Below are 15506 nucleotides of genomic sequence, written 5' to 3'. Positions count from 1 at the left end.
CACTTCAAGGAGTGACAGTGACAGGTGAACGAAGACTTCCAAATCAGACTGCGTTCTGCTCAGTGGCCTTGGCTCATTGCTCTTCGTCAGCGCAGGACGCGACACTCAAACTTAGAGAATCATTTGCGAGCTCCCTTTTTGTCTTCCTGGTTTTAAACGCTTTAAATACCTTTTAAAGTCATTCGGACTTGGACGCCAAGTCCATCCACCACAGGCCATCCTTCTATACCCACCTTGATACCGAACATATCCCATCCAAGGCTATGGCAACTCCTTCGTCGACTTCAACCAGTCCCGGAAAGCGCGCGAGCACATCGAAGCTTCTCAATGATTATGTTTGTTTGCATCGGACACACATCGTGGCACTGTACTGAATATGTGTGCAGCAACTCGGGGACTCTCTTGGAAAGGGCGCGTTTGGTCAAGTCTACCGTGAGTAATGAGATTTCTGTGAAATAGACTTTATGCAAGCGTTGATGCATGCAGGGGCACTTAACTGGGCCACTGGTGAGACCGTGGCCGTGAAGGAAATACAACTTAGTAACATACCAAAGGGAGAGCTCGGGCAGATAATGGTGAGTCGGGGACTCATTATCAAGGGCTTCGGGCGCATTGTTCAAGACTTCATCCTAGTCCGAAATCGACTTACTAAAAAACTTGAATGTATGTGGCTCTCGAAACTTATAGTCTGATCGTTTATCCGATTGATTCCTCAGCACCCTAATATCGTCAAGTACAAGGGCTTCGTCAAGACCAGAGAGTACTTATACATTATTCTCGAGTTAGTCCTCATTCCACCTCAACTGAGAAAATTAACTGAGCATATATACCGTGCCAGGTTCTGTGAAAATGGATCATTGCATAATATCTGCAAACGCTTCGGTAAATTTCCAGAGAACCTGGTAGCGGTCTACATCTGTCAAGTCCTGGAGGGGCTCGTATACTTGCACGACCAAGGTGTCATCCATCGTGATATAAAGGGCGCGAATATCTTGACTAATAAGGATGGCTGTGTAAAGCTTGCTGACTTTGGAGTCGCTAGCTCTACTACAACTGGTGCCATTCATGATGATGCCGTTGTGGGCAGTCCCTATTGGAGTGAGTTGTCATTGTATGTGTCTTCGTCACGACTTATAGCTTTCCACGCCAGTGGCACCTGAGGTCATCGAACAATCTGGTGCAACTACGGCGTCAGACATCTGGTAAGTATAGTTCAACTGCTTGCGAATCAACATAAATGTTGATATATTATTCAGGAGCGTTGGTTGTGTAGTTATCGAACTTCTTGAAGGCAAGCCTCCATATCACTTCCTCGACCCCATGCCTGCGCTCTTTCGGATCGTTCAGGATGACTGTCCTCCTATTCCCGATGGTGCATCTCCGATTGTCAAGGATTTTCTACTTCACTGTTTTCAGAAGGACTGTAACCTCCGAATCTCAGCCAAGAAATTACTCCGTCATCCTTGGATGATATCTGCAAAGAAGCAGATGAACGTGGCCGCGGGAAATGGAAAGAGGTCTCCAGAAGGCGGACCACAATCATTCACTGACGGCAAGAGACCCAAAAGCAACTACAACTACGACGAGGCCGTCCTCAAGGTACAGGAATGGAATGAAGCCCTTAAATGTGATCTATCATTGTTTTTATCAACTCCACACTCATGTTCCCTTAGCCCCTACACGACCTACGAAGAAAAATTGTCGTAACTCCGTCTCTGAAGGCCAACCACCATCCCCGACCCGTGGTGGTCGAGATAAGCCTGCGGTGTCGCTCCTTCAGCATTCAGTCCTTGGTCTCCAGGCTTCGACCTCTGGCAACTCTGTTCTCAAAGGACCCAATACTGCCCCGGGGAAGCCTTCTGCCCCCGCCGCTCTAGTCGAGAAGATTCGGGAGCCGCTAGCTTTTGTCCTTCAGCCTCCAGAAGAGCAGACAGACAACTGGGACGACGACTTTGAGGATGGACCCTCATTCACCAAATTACAAGGTATGTGCGAGATTGAACAAGAGTCGTGATCTTACTTTGTGTTGCTATCTAGCCTCCACCTTAGAGAAGACGTCCATGGAAGATGAAAAACCAGAAGGTGATGATAATGCGCAGACCATCAGACCAAATCGTAGCCCAGCTGGCCCCGGGACAATACCACTCGCAAGGGCACCGTCTGCCGATATTGTACCCATCGTCGAAGACTATTCCGATATCGCAACCGAGGAGGACGAGCTCCTACTTCAAGAGAAAGTGGCGGATTTTAAGGTTAGTGCATCCCTTTCTTTTCCTCATTGCTGACCGAGAACAATGTCGAAGATGAAGAATTCGGTACGCCGGGGACTCTTTCATCCTGACGATATCAAAGTCCCCGGACTCCTTTCTGGTTCTCCCGGTCCTATGTCTGCACCCCTTCCTAGTTTGTCGCGGAAAGCATCCCGCCCGTCTCTCAGTCCTATTTCTAGCATGGGCCTACCACCTACAGGTTCGATACGATCACATTCCCGCTCATCTTCCTTTGTTGGATCTAGTTCAAGTGCCTCCGGCTCTTTTGGTCGCGCAGAGGCAAAACGTGCGGCTAGCCATGCCGAATTTGGCAAGTATGCTGAGGAAGACGATGAGGACTACGATGATATCTTTGGAAAACCTGGCGGAACTAGTAAGTAGTCTTATGCCATTGTATGAATGATTTCGAACTGTAGCTTCGCAGCTCTCGAGCAGCCGATGCAGACCTTGCAACTCAACACAAAATTGTCGAACAAGTCATGGGTAAGGCCTGTATTTTATTTCGGACGTTTTATGGCGATTGATTTCAATGCAGCTCGGAGACGATTCGGACGAAGACGATCCTTTCGCAGAGGCAAGTTTTTGTGCGTCATCCATGAATATTGGCTGACTAAATTCCTCAGATTGACGAGGGTTTTGCTGAGGATGACCTTGAGACTAATCTTCAACGCGACAAGAATGCTCGGTTGTGCAACATGGTGAACCAACTGATCGATGAACTAACACCCTCGGCACCTGACTTCCAACTGCGTGATGCTTGTGATCAACTGGTCAGTTCAATCAAACTCAATGGTTTTATAGTCTGATGCATCGCCACATTTCTAGATCAATATCATGACAGAAAACCCAGATATGCTTGTGCAGTTGGTGTCTTCACATGGTATGCTGGCGATTCTAGAGGTACTGGAAGGCAAGTGTTCCAGGGACGTCCTCATGAAACTTCTTCACATGATCAACTTAGTAAGTCGGCGACCTAATTTTGATCCATGAACTTAACGTCGTCGGTTAGTTGGTTACAAGCGATCTTGGGTTCTTAGAAAGCTTCTGCCTCATCGGTGGGATTCCGGTCATGATGGGTATTTGTCGTGACCCAGGAGAGGTTGATAATGAAGGGCTGACATCCTGTAGGTTTCACTTCAAAGAAATATTCTTCTGAGTGTCGCGTGGAGGCATCCAACTTCATCAGGTTGCTCTGCCACACATCTGTATTGACGTTGCAAATGTTTATCTCGTACGTGCTTGTCTGACTTCTCTTTATGCACCTGTTCACATCCCCTAATAGATGTCGTGGCCTGAAAGTTCTTGTTGATCTGTTGGACGAGGACTACACAGACCAGACTGAGCTCGTCGTCGACGCTCTCAACGGCATAGGAAGCGTGTTCGAATTGCAAACTCCAACGACTAAGAATGATTTCTGTCGTATGTTTATCCGCGAAGGCCTCCTCGATCCCCTCTCTTCCGCTTTGCTCAATGTCATGGGCAATTCCAGTCCCAATGCAATCGAGATGAAGCACAAGATTATACAGATCCTTCTCGTGTTCTCACAAGTGACACAAAGCGATATTCACGTACGTAACGCCATGGGGACACGGAAGATTGTCAGACGTGAGATTTCCGTGTCAATGATTAGATTCGATGCACCTGACTGGGATTATGATGGCAGGTTTATTACGCGCATGCGAGCTTCTGGAGATGGAATGCCTGGTTCAGATGCTGAAAGCTGTTAAGCACTTGTCCATGAATGCTAATCTGCTCGAGGTGCTTCAAAACACTAACGCCATCGAGATACTCATCAAGCTACTGGATGAAGAGAAGACCGGTCCTCATAGCACGGTAAGCCATATGAGATCACGACTTGGGCGTCGCTCAGATCAGATGGTACTTCAGGAGGTGTCAAATCACATTTTCCAGACCTGTTATAACCTTTGTCGGTTGAACAAGTCACGACAAGAGGAGGCGGCTCAAGCCGGCATTATTCCGTGCTTGAAGCGAGTAATTGAGACCAGCTCGCCTCTCAAACAGTTCGCGTTGCCCATTCTGTGCGACTTGGCTAGCGCGGGGAAAAGCTGCAGATATCTCCTTTGGCAACACAATGGTCTCGCGCTTTACTTGAAGCTTCTAGAGGACCCATACTTCCAGGTCAGCGCATTGGAGGCGATTCTGTCATGGTAAGCAGAATTTTTTTCAATTGCGTTCTGCACTACCGCTGACGTAAACTCAGGTTGCAAGATGAAACGGCCAAGATCGAAGATGAGCTGGTCAGCTCTGAGTCTCTTGAGGCGTTGCTCAAGTGCTTTGTAACCGCAAAAGCCAACTCCTTTGAAAACCTCCTTGACCCCCTTCTCAAAATCTGTCGTATCTCCACCCCGCTCACAATCGGCCTTGCCAAATCTCAATTCTTCAAGCGCATCATTGACAGGCTCAACCACAGCCGTGCGGTCGTTCGTCTCAACCTCTTGCGTATCCTCCGGACCGTTTGCGACGTGCACCCAAACCGTGCGATGTTGGTGGAGCGCTACGGATTGCATGAAATGGTTATGAAACTTAGCAAGGATGATGGTGCTGTCTTGGTGCGCGAGCTGGCGAGAGAGATTCTACCCGCACTAGCCCCTGCACTTAAACCGGTGGGCAACAGGTCTCTGCTCAAGGGGCATGATACTCCGAAAAGCAGTCTGATAGCACCCAAGAAAGCCAGGCGGACAGCATCGGAAACGTCTGCGATGATGGGACCAAACTCGTCCATGCTGGGTCTTAGCATGGGTCCCCCTCCAACATCGAGGACGGGGATAGAGAGGACGTACTCATCATCCAGGCATAGACTTGGTGATATATCTTGGCAATCTCATGGAGGACAAAGATGAACTATTTATTGTCTGGTTAGACTGTGTGCTTTTTATTAATTTATTGTCCGTTCTTTATCATTAGCTTTGCATGCATCGTTATCAGACAGTACTCTCATTTGCACATTACCATATATCCTCGTTAATGATGGCATGCAGAGAACAAATAACTTGATTAACAACGTAATCTGGACATGAATTATGAGCAAATTAAGAAACAGCGGAACAAGGTAACGGACGTACAAGTAATCTACTTGCGAGCAAAGGGTATCTGGAAACCAGAGACCAGTGCCCTTGCACGATTTTGTGCACCAAGCCCCACTGCATTGGTGACAAAGTGTATGTGCATACCATAAGACTTGGGGTACGAATCCAAATTGACCTCAATTTGAGGGAAGTAGCCCATGGCCTCTGGCGGCAAGCCAAATGAAACAACACCAGCCACGCCGCTCGGAGATTTCATTGTTGATGATGCGGGAGGCATGACTATGCCCGGGAACTCTCGAATCCTCGGAAGCACAAACTCCACCAGGGTATTCAAAAAGTCGTACATCTTGGGTCCCTTTAACTCGACCTTTGCACCGATTGGAATACCAGGGCGCATCCATCCGCCGACGTTCTTTTTCCCCTTCACGATCTGCACTCCACTGCTCGAAGGGCGACCTCCGCCACTCTCGGTTTCTCCCGACATTGCACGGAATGCGGCGATGAGACCAAGTAGATTACTCCGGTTGGTAAGCGCTTCCTTCATCATGGAATGAATGACTATTTTTTCTAAATGGACGACATTCTGAGAAGTGGTCGGAGGTGCCGGCTTTTTGCCCGCCTGAGAGCCACCGACAGGAGGGTTGTAACGGTTTTTAGTGTAAGGGTCATTGGGGTCGTAAGTGAGACGGATTTGGCGTGGTGATGGTGGTGTGCCAGACTCGTGATTGTAAGTCATGTACATCAAGTTGTCTTGAAGAGCAGTGTGGTAGTGGTCCATGAGACGACATGGGTGCGTGTCGCGGACAATGAGATTCCTGACGTGCGGCACTGGAAGACCATTCTCGTCACGCTTGAGGAATTTGCGAATTTTTGGAGGCTTTCTGAAAGGACGGACTGCCTGCGCACTGTGGGAGACGCGAGCTGCTGCTGCACTCATCTGAAAATTATATTTGTGAAAATAAGTCCAGGTATCAGAAAACCGGAAAACGAACTGAGGGACGCGAGAGTCGAAGTGAGGAAGCAAAGCGATGGACCAAGTAAGGAAATATTTATTTATGAATTATTTTTATACTTCTTCCTCGGGTTAACGGTCAGGTCAGCCTCAGTGCTAATTCATTCGCAGTCCTCAACGTTGTTGACGACGTCGGCGGTCGACTTTATTTCTTTTCATTTAATTGTTCACTTAATGGCTTTGACTGAAACAGCACAATCAGCTCTCCCAACACTGTGGGACGATACAATCGTGCCCACTCTTCGCAAAAGTACGTATATAATACCATAACGTTCCTGTCCAGAAGCCTCAGGCATAGAATTCTGACGGACCCGCCTTCTCTTCCTTTTTTTTCCAGGACTAGAAAGCGAAAGTCGTATCCTTGCTAAACGTTTGTCAGTGGCATCCTTTTCTTCTACGGACGACACACCAAGGTCGAACGCTCCTTCAATTTCGGGCCATACTCTGCGAGATCAGACCCCAAATTCACTTTATTCTCCAGAACACAAGAAACTTAGTGCTATACCCAGACCAAGCTTGCAACAATCAAGAAGTCCTTCAGAAGCATCCCGTGCCAACGGCGCTTCCTCACACAATCCTCCATATACACGCGCTCGCACAGTTTCTCAACCATACTTGTACGATTCTTCTTCTCAACTTAACGGCTACGCGAACGGACACGCTCTACCCACCCCAGATCCTTCTCGCCCTACTTCCCCCCGCACCTCTGACGTGAAGCCCACCCGAATACCGATGGCCGCGCGGGGGAGAACCATAAGTACTTCCAGTCATGACCAGAGTATCGCGACTGGTACAGAAAGTCGTAATGACGTCCTTTCCCACCAGACGCCTACTTCTGACACGTCTCCTGATCTCTGGATTATTGACGAGACTGACCCTACTTTGTCAAATGCCACCATTCGACATCAGAGATCAAATATCATGAATGAACCTGCTCCATTTGGGGCGAGTTCTATCAGTTCCTCTATTCTCTCCAAAAAGTCTCACCACGACACTACCTTTGCGCCTCCGCGGCCTTCCAATGAATCAGAAGAACGTCCATTTGAACATTGGTACAGAGGAGACGTACATAGGAACGGTGGCGTCGGGGAATTGCGTGTAGGTAAACGCATGGAGATGTTGCGTATCGCTAACTTCGGACACGACACGAAGTCAAGTACGCACCGTTTTGCACCTCGGGATTTCTCTACCGCTTTGGAGTACAGCCGTAGACGAAAGAGAGCTGATAGTGCTTCTGGCCTACGGGAAAGGGAGAGTCTGTATCTAGATGAACAGAAAGCAAAAGAGGCGGATATGGTGCTGGACGAGAGCCCACCTACGGACATTGATGGTGATCATGACGCTGACCCAGAGGATTTCTATAACGCATACGACGGTACAGAAGACGTCACCATTCATCCTCCATACAGTGCGTCTACGCCTGGTCTAGTCAGGTTATCTGCAGAGAATACCCGCAGTGAAGCACACCCTACTATCAATACCGAGATACCACCCTCTCGGATACCCGTTGCACGTACAGCCTCGGAACCCCTCAGAGCCAATACATCCATTGAAACGACACGCAGTTCCGAAACTCTGATCCCATCTCCTCCTGATTCCATCACAAGTCCCCATCGGCGGTCATATTCACGATCGCAGAGTCAATCGCCTGATCATCCACCAGGTAACAAACGTCGCACGAATAGACCGGTGTCGCCTTCAACACCGAAGAAGTCCAAGACGAAAGCGAAGACGCCACCTTCCGCTGCACGACGGAAGGAGGACAATCGCGGTTCGGTCGCTTCATATCCAACTCCCGAAGGAGATGGTATGGTTGACGCCATACCCACGTGGACCCAACCAGTTCAGAAGTCGGGCACCTGGGACGAGGTGATAAGATAAGAGTAGTTATATTGATTGTTTCGCTGATCGCTTTTCAGGTGGTATTACCGGTTGTTGCGCGCAAGAAAGGTCTAGATGGTCAGTACGAGCAAGCAGATGGCAGCCCTCGTCCAAAACCTCCCGGTCCTGTTGCTCCAGTAAGTGCATTTCCAATTATCGTATCCGACCAATTGCTGATGTTTGCATCAGGCGCCTGGCACTTTTGGTTACGATTACTCCAAGTATCGTGCGCCTCGGGGAGAGGAGGTACCAATGGATGAATTCGGCAAGCTACCAAGCATGATTCAGGAGACACCAGCATTGAGACCTGAAAGCCCACCTCCAGCACTGCTACCCCTCACCGAAGAACCAGAGAGACCTATCCGTCCAGCCCGTCGGAAAACGACCCCACGTCCTCCTGATTCTCCAGCACCGTTCTCGCACTACCGACGTACAGACATTCCGACCATCAACGTTACGCGACCATCCACTGACCTCGAGTCACCACAGCAAGTACCTCACGATGATGAAGACACAGGCGCTGGGTGCTGCAAGTGCGTTGTTATGTGATTACGACGATATCCAAGCATGTGTTCGTTCTCTTCATTGTCCCATGTTTTCACTTTTCACTTTCCCTTTTCATCCACATTTGCACATATGTCATCTCCATTCCTCTCTTAGCCGCGTCGTTCGGATTTCCTTGCATATTGGGGTTCCTCTTTTTCCGCATACCTTACCACTCAAGACAACTGGAGTGTCATACCTCTCGTTCACTTTGCGCTCCGTACCCTCCTCCACTCATACCATTGCCCTGTCGCAGGACACATCCGTCCCTCTTCTTATGCCGCTCGTTTACCTTGTATATTATGGATCCATGGCCGGTATACACTCAAACTATTTTAGTGCTCTAGTACTCCGGATTGACTCACTTACACATACATCATCAGTGATATTCTTGTTTTGCATCGCGAGTTGCAAGTGCAAAAGTTAGAAACATTAATAGTATGACATGACTTGGGATATGTGGACGGAGAATCGAGAGGCAACCACTAGACTTGGTCAATTTTCAGGCTTAAGGTGTTAACATCTTATCGTACAACTCAGAGGCAAGGCTCAGTAACAGTGAACGACCTGCTAGCTCCAAGCAGTCCATCTTTATCTACACGCACTTCCTCCGTCGAGAACTGAACATCTACATGGTACGTCCCAACTTCATCCCCCACGTCTACATGTGTCATATTCGCAAACTGCGGAAGTACTTTCCCGTCCTTCGACCAGGCGATGGTGTAGCTTTCCTCGCTGGAGACGGGATGTTCTCTAAATTCGGCAAGCGGAACCAGATCGACCTCGAACGTTCTGTGGCGATCATCCCCACACATTATCTTGAAGTTGTCGATGAGATCGATACGTTTGAGCAGCGATAGCCAAAGGCCCTCCAAGCACACTTTGCAGAAGTTGGGCTTGGTGACGCTGCGCATGAGACAATCGTCGTTCGTCGGACGATAAGACGTATCATTATCCATGCTGAACCTTCACACCAGTTAATAGCTTAAACTCCTTAACATAAAAACCACCCACTCACGTCGGGAACACGCCATAGTGACCAAGCGTCGCGTTGAATCTGTCATCGGTGTTAGATCTACCAAGTTAATGGATAGGCGTGATCACATCATACTCAGCCTCTGTCCCATATTCCAGTACCTCTACACTGCATAATTGGGCGCTTCCTTCAAGAGCGTTGTTCTTCAGGACAAATGAGATTTCATGCACGCCAGTGCTCAATGACGTGTCCTCATAAACATCATAGTGCCACCTATCCACGCCGATATCTTTTCTTGGCGTCCAGCGTAAATCTACTTTGTCGAACAAGATAACCAAATCATCTTGATCTGGGAGGCTAGACAGCGAGAACTTGATCAAATGGCGTGCGTAGTTTCCTGACGACAAGAAAGAAATCGTCCATGGTTGAGTCGTATTCAACAGTGTCCACGGATACGCTTGCATCGGCATCGTAGACCGTTCTGCGCGGAACAAGTTTGCATCATCTTCCTTGTGCTCGAGCCAGTGTGTCCATGTCACGTCTGAGAGATTGTGAACAGCATTAACACCGAAATAAGCAAATCCTCCGTCATATTCTTCGCCTACGTCGATGATGGAGTGACCAATCTCGTGTCGAAGGACCAACGCCCCGTTTGCTAGGGAGGCAGTAGTTGTCCTTCACACCTTTTGTGAGTATGTCGAAGATAACAAGTTAATGCGGAATCGCAAACATACGTATATTCTCCGCCAAGCCCTGCACATGGGAGAGTGGTCAGTGTGATGCAGTATTTAAAGATAAGTACTGGATATCTTACCACCATATAATGGATCATTGCCTTTGATAATGAAGTAAGCCTGAGAGAAGTAGTTGAAGGATGTATTCCTGATTCAAAACACGTACCAAGGAGAATCGCATAGTTACATTTATTTCCGAGAGACGCACAGGCCATTAACGCAACATCAGAGTTATTTGCGTATAGGCCCCTCAATTCCGTGCCATCGCGGTATAAACCAAAGGGAGTCCTAAGCCGGAATGTGTATGAAGTAAAGGATCATGCATGTCATGGATATGATAAGTACCTCTTAGCTTTCCCATTGACACCTACGCCGCTCTGGAGGATGAATCAGCCTAGAGCTTAGTAACCAATTTGAGAGCACTAACTTCTTGACTAGGTGAGAACACGGCCCAGAAGTTCAATAGAGGCCTGACGGTGGAGAACGTCTGATTTGATGACAAGTCGGTGACCAAACGCATTGCGTCATCAAGAAACTTGTCTCTTTCACGCATTGTGTCTGTACATTAGGCAAGGACTGAGGATGTGACATGCAGAAAGACAGATGAAAACGCACACCCGTCAGAGAAGAAAGCAAGGCCGATACGGTTGTCTGACGGCCCAGATTGCAAAAGACTGACAACTTCTAGCGGCGGGACTGGTACATCTAACATAACACCATGCAACACCCCTTGATCCCTAAATGGCACCTGCGTCTCGAGCCCACTGAGTCCACTTGGTCCAACAAACGATAAGTCATTTGAGCACTCCAGCTGCGCACGAAGCCATAATTCGTTGGTGTTATATGATAGAAAGCGTATTATCTCTTTGTCGCCAAGTGATCCAGCAGATGGTACAGCATTGTGCTGCCTGATGATTTGCCTTGATGTCGATGGCAAGAGACTCTTGTGCAACTGTGTTTCGCCGAAAGACACGATGTCGCATGAGCTTATAGTATTGGTTTCCCGTCGAAGTGTCAGTTGGTATGGCCGAGAATTCCAGTATGCACCGGTACTAGCTGCGAGGGTAAATGCAACAATACTAGTAGCCAGCAATGTCTTCATGTTTCATTCACAGATGAACTTGTTCGGAATAAATGATCAATTTACACAACACCAAATAAAGCAGCGGCGAAATCTGCGCATTACCTGCGGAACTCAACTCACGCGCACGTAAAAGCCTCTCCACCATGGCAGTCAATCCCAACGAAGATACGGAATTGTGAGCAAATATTATCTACTTCCTCTATACTTGCCTATATACGTGCCCAGCAACGATGCTCTCCGCAAGTACGGCATCATCCCTCCTAAAGAGACTACTCCCCCTACCCCTTCACCCCCGAGCTCTCCAAAGTTACACGACGTGCTCGATGATCTTACTTTAGAAGAGCTAAAAGAGCTGGGCGAAGAGATCACTGACGAAGACCTAGACCGTGATATCGATTCATATCGGAGACAGCGATTAGCTCAGGAGCAACTGCAGCAGAAACGCGCCCGCTTTGGGAGAGTCTATCCAATCGGACGCGATGATTATACCAGGGAGGTCACTGAGGCTAGTAAGATTGATGAAGAGGGTGATGAAGAAGAGAAAGGCACTGGCGTGATTTGCTTCTTATACAAGGACGGGTCAGTTCTCCTCTGTTCCTGGCAGCTCAGGTATTCATCTGAGTAAACAACCAGAATTCCTCGGAGCGACAGAACTTTTGGGCATATACACACTCTAGCAAGTCGATATCCGCACTCAAAGTTCGTGTCAATCGTAGGCAACAAATGCATTGCAGACCTCCCAGATTCTCGAGTTCCCATGTTAATTGTATACCGCAAGGGGGAAATACGGAATCAACTTATTGCATGGGGAGCCGATCGTGAAAGACAGCTTGAAGGCAAGCTTATCCTTGATACCATTGCATATCAAGTCTAAGAATCATTGCAGAACTCGAGGCACTTCTGATTTTATGTGGTGCCTTAGATATTTCCCGTGGGCCTCTGGGGGAACGACGAGCGACCGATGGCGACGACTCTGAAGAAGAGGATGATGATGATACGTCTTCTCGCATGCGGTCTGCTGCCACAAGTACGAATACTCGGGCACCCAAAAATGTACGGGCGCAAAGCAAGAAAGACGACTCGGACTCGGAATTTGAATTTGACATGTAGTCAGAATTTGAAAACTACCAAAGCTTAGCACTTAGTGCTTACCCCTCTTTTGCATCGTGCTGTGAATCTTCTGGCTGATCTGCCTTCCGTTGGCTTCCATTGGTACGAACCTGCACTTTTTATGGTATACGAGAGTTTCCTTATGTACCGAGCTCTAGATTTGCCCCAGATGTACTTACTCCACTTGGGACGTTGCAAAAAGGGTAGTACTTTGAAGGTTAGCGAACAACCCGAGGAGAGAGATGTCAGAAAGGTAATACTGAAACTTGCCGTTGGCCTCGGTTGGCCTGCGAGATTTCTTCTCGATATGTGGTCTTCAGCTCCGCTTGGGAGCGCGATCATGATGTGCGATAACAGCAAAATTGGTTGGCAGAACGTTTGCTCTGCCGGGCGCCCCCAACATAATTTAGGCCGCCTGGCACGTAGATCTTTGGAGATAGGTAGATTCTGACCAGATCTTCCGGGATCACTACCAAGTTCTTCCGTGGAGGGCGCAGGCGGTCGTGTTGGATACCAATAAATGGGTGATTTTATCCATACGTCATATCGTGATCATGATCAGGGTCAATGTCTATGTGTCCTCGAAAGACAGGGCATGTACCTTCGCAACTACATGCATGCGCTCAACGATACTTACATTTGCCCAGGGACATCATTAACTCCTCAGCTGCACGCCAAGTGATTTTCAAATCATTAACATATCTAAGAGGCAGGTCGTAAGCCTAATCTTTGGATCGTCTGTGGTGGATCTGGCATTGGAACATTTTCCACTCCTGTGGCGAAAATGCTCCCTCACCTTAGGATAACCAATCGGGATCCCCAGAAGTCATAGTACAAGCACGTTCAGGCATCCAGTGCACATGAACATTACATTAGCCATCGATTGGGCATGCTCCTAAGGTCCATCCCAATCAATTTTCCTGAGGACGCACCTATTCTTGGGAAGGATGTCTACTACTATGCAACTTGAAGAGCCTAATCACGCTTTCATTCGTCACCGGTAGTTCGATTCTCTTACTACATAATCAAGGTACAATTTTGGCCAGACACCGAGGTAGCGGGCCGGCGACGATCCTCCGTAACATTCGCAAGGCAATGAAACCAAACAGCCGAATGCTAATCCGTGAGTACTTGAGTACCATCTGCAGTCCAATGTAATGTTTACTTATCTCGTGCTAGACGATTGCGTGATCTTCTACACATTGCCACAAACACCTGGTGTAAGAACGGATTGGGTATTGTGAAGCTCAGAATGCAGTCTGACGTATTTCTGAATTTATGGCCCCTGAACCCATAGTATCGCTGGCAGGCAGTTACAAATCACACCAAACAGGCCTCAGGCCTCATGACCATGTGGCTTGCTAAAAAACGAACCCCGGAAGAGCTAAAGATCATTGGGCAAGTTCCTTGTAGATATATTCGATGATCGACTAATGATGGTTCACAGGACTGCCGCTGGTCTAGCACTCACCCAGGTTTATGATCCTGTAGATACGATGCTCAGTCTTAGAGCTGATGCTAATAGGAAGATCTCCGAATACATGGATGGCCCGTGTCGCGCTATAGCAGTCATGGATCGGCTCATGGAATTGTACGAGATGCTATTTACAATTTTTTCTGTGAGCTACCATATAAACTAGATATATAAGAATAATTTCAGAGATCGAAAGGTTTTGATGTCTGAAACTGTACAATACATCGGGAGATTTGGGCGGGATTGAACATACAGTTGCACTAGTGATTACGAGCCGAACGATTTTGAACCGCGGGATCAAAGCATATCAAATACTCTGTCCTTGAACAGCTTCACCTACTTTTCATGCGACTGACTTTCTTGTCCCACCATCTCCTTTGCTGGACGTATTCTCCAATAACTTGCGTGGGCGTTGCCGGGGCTTACACTGGTGTCTCCTCTTCGGAAAAATATATGTTTCCAGCTTTGTCGCACTCCCTCATGGAATACGAGGCACCTCCGAGTCCTTGCTGTCAGTACTAGCTTGATATAAGTTGCCACGGGGCATACTTAGAACTTGATGGTAGGACATCCCTAGGCAGGTCACAGTGATGTCCTAAATCGCCTGTGTCCGTTCCTCCATTGAGTGCTGCAGGACTGGTGCCGTGCGTGCCACATGCATCCGAGGTACCCTTCGCACTTGTCGTTCCACTGACAAATGGTCAATGTTTCCTGTTCAATCATGCGACAAACTCGCATTACTCATCGGGAACACCTCCTTGGTGTAAATATGCTAGCTCGAATAGAGTAGTCAGCATTGCGGCGTCGGTGAAATGACACATTGATGAAGATTAATTGAAGATCTTGAAGAGTTGGGGTTGAGAGTTGGCCGCAGTAGTCGAAGGGAGTTACTACCAACTCTAATACATATTACGTAAAGAATTCAAATGCCAGCGGTACGGAAGCAATTCTGGTCACTACCCTAGCAAAAATCGACTCCGTTATCTTGTGGCAAAGGGGGAGCGGACTGGGTGATCATGAAGGGCTAGTCTGGTTAGAACTGAGTCAATGAGCTTATCTAGATCTTTCAAGTTGTTCCAGAAGTCAATCTTGATATTTGCACTCGGCACATGATCACACTCAGTTCAACTCCGACATCTTGCCGACAACTTGCTTCACAAATGGCAGATTGCCAGGTGCCTGCCAGTCAAAAACTCTAACAATTGATTTTTCTTTGCTGGTCATTCAAACAGCGAATAAACTGTCATCGAGTAGGTACCTCCGACATGTTCAATGCTGGGGTGAGGCCTAGCTTACTCGAGCTGTACATGTACTGCACGCGTATACCTCAAACAGAAGGAGCAGGTCGAAAACGAACTATATCTGTGGCCACTGC

General features: G+C 48.0%; 5 protein-coding genes across 5 annotated transcripts; 3 read left to right on the top strand and 2 right to left on the bottom strand.

The window, feature by feature from the left end:
• Positions 1 to 30: 30 nt before the first annotated feature.
• Positions 31 to 5246, top strand: F5147DRAFT_294615 (uncharacterized protein). The gene is made up of 21 exons (XM_041429077.1): positions 31 to 335; positions 387 to 432; positions 487 to 575; positions 634 to 663; positions 717 to 781; positions 839 to 1098; positions 1151 to 1202; positions 1257 to 1627; positions 1674 to 1985; positions 2038 to 2252; positions 2304 to 2643; positions 2695 to 2753; positions 2806 to 2844; positions 2894 to 3040; positions 3096 to 3230; positions 3280 to 3346; positions 3399 to 3501; positions 3553 to 3875; positions 3934 to 4103; positions 4158 to 4438; positions 4492 to 5246. Exons 1-21 carry the CDS (start codon positions 264 to 266, stop codon positions 5129 to 5131), a joined length of 3816 nt encoding a protein of 1271 aa, XP_041290163.1. The 5' UTR covers positions 31 to 263; the 3' UTR covers positions 5132 to 5246.
• Positions 5214 to 6353, bottom strand: F5147DRAFT_708057 (ribosomal protein L5 domain-containing protein). The gene is made up of 2 exons (XM_041438111.1): positions 6310 to 6353; positions 5214 to 6254 (listed from the first exon to the last, which is right to left on the bottom strand). The coding sequence occupies exon 2, from the start codon at positions 6252 to 6254 to the stop codon at positions 5361 to 5363; it is 894 nt and encodes a 297-aa protein (XP_041290162.1). The 5' UTR covers positions 6310 to 6353; the 3' UTR covers positions 5214 to 5360.
• Positions 6354 to 6400: 47 nt separating this feature from the next.
• On the top strand, positions 6401 to 9196 carry F5147DRAFT_639463 (uncharacterized protein). The gene is made up of 4 exons (XM_041433006.1): positions 6401 to 6579; positions 6667 to 8198; positions 8249 to 8347; positions 8400 to 9196. Exons 1-4 carry the CDS (start codon positions 6504 to 6506, stop codon positions 8757 to 8759), a joined length of 2067 nt encoding a protein of 688 aa, XP_041290161.1. The 5' UTR covers positions 6401 to 6503; the 3' UTR covers positions 8760 to 9196.
• An 18-nt stretch (positions 9197 to 9214) lies between these two features.
• Positions 9215 to 11586, bottom strand: F5147DRAFT_708052 (IgA peptidase M64-domain-containing protein). The gene is made up of 9 exons (XM_041438110.1): positions 11079 to 11586; positions 10891 to 11021; positions 10809 to 10840; positions 10630 to 10751; positions 10544 to 10564; positions 10464 to 10482; positions 9865 to 10404; positions 9772 to 9810; positions 9215 to 9719 (listed from the first exon to the last, which is right to left on the bottom strand). The coding sequence occupies exons 1-9, from the start codon at positions 11563 to 11565 to the stop codon at positions 9290 to 9292; spliced, it is 1821 nt and encodes a 606-aa protein (XP_041290160.1). The 5' UTR covers positions 11566 to 11586; the 3' UTR covers positions 9215 to 9289.
• A 55-nt stretch (positions 11587 to 11641) lies between these two features.
• F5147DRAFT_708048 (thioredoxin-like protein) lies at positions 11642 to 12897 on the top strand. Its single transcript, XM_041438109.1, has 4 exons — positions 11642 to 11722; positions 11773 to 12126; positions 12181 to 12383; positions 12434 to 12897. Exons 1-4 carry the CDS (start codon positions 11691 to 11693, stop codon positions 12655 to 12657), a joined length of 813 nt encoding a protein of 270 aa, XP_041290159.1. The 5' UTR covers positions 11642 to 11690; the 3' UTR covers positions 12658 to 12897.
• Positions 12898 to 15506: the final 2609 nt, after the last annotated feature.

This window comes from Suillus discolor, assembly GCF_016758755.1.
Source record: "Suillus discolor strain FC423 chromosome Unknown F5147scaffold_48, whole genome shotgun sequence".
NCBI lineage: Eukaryota > Fungi > Basidiomycota > Agaricomycetes > Boletales > Suillaceae > Suillus > Suillus discolor.
Note: the sequence above shows the minus strand (reverse complement) of the source record. Positions and strands in the feature narration are given on the sequence as shown.

Coding starts and splice junctions, on each gene's coding strand:
- F5147DRAFT_708048 (XM_041438109.1), top strand. CDS start 11,691: ATGGCAGTCAATCCCAACGAAGATACGGAATT. Junction 11,723..11,772: donor CCCAACGAAGATACGGAATT/GTGAGCAAATAT, acceptor ATACGTGCCCAG/CAACGATGCTCTCCGCAAGT. Junction 12,384..12,433: donor TCGTGAAAGACAGCTTGAAG/GCAAGCTTATCC, acceptor GAATCATTGCAG/AACTCGAGGCACTTCTGATT.
- F5147DRAFT_294615 (XM_041429077.1), top strand. CDS start 264: ATGGCAACTCCTTCGTCGACTTCAACCAGTCCCGGAAAGCGCGCGAGC. Junction 576..633: donor GAGAGCTCGGGCAGATAATG/GTGAGTCGGGGA, acceptor ACTTCATCCTAG/TCCGAAATCGACTTACTAAA. Junction 1,203..1,256: donor ACTACGGCGTCAGACATCTG/GTAAGTATAGTT, acceptor TATATTATTCAG/GAGCGTTGGTTGTGTAGTTA.
- F5147DRAFT_708052 (XM_041438110.1), bottom strand. CDS start 11,565: ATGAAGACATTGCTGGCTACTAGTATTGTTGCATTTACCCTCGCAGCT. Junction 9,811..9,864: donor GAATATGGGACAGAGGCTGA/GTATGATGTGAT, acceptor CACCGATGACAG/ATTCAACGCGACGCTTGGTC. Junction 9,720..9,771: donor CACTATGGCGTGTTCCCGAC/GTGAGTGGGTGG, acceptor ACTGGTGTGAAG/GTTCAGCATGGATAATGATA.
- F5147DRAFT_708057 (XM_041438111.1), bottom strand. CDS start 6,254: ATGAGTGCAGCAGCAGCTCGCGTCTCCCACAGTGCGCAGGCAGTCCGT.
- F5147DRAFT_639463 (XM_041433006.1), top strand. CDS start 6,504: ATGGCTTTGACTGAAACAGCACAATCAGCTCTCCCAACACTGTGGGAC. Junction 6,580..6,666: donor CGTGCCCACTCTTCGCAAAA/GTACGTATATAA, acceptor TTTTTTTTCCAG/GACTAGAAAGCGAAAGTCGT. Junction 8,199..8,248: donor AGTCGGGCACCTGGGACGAG/GTGATAAGATAA, acceptor ATCGCTTTTCAG/GTGGTATTACCGGTTGTTGC.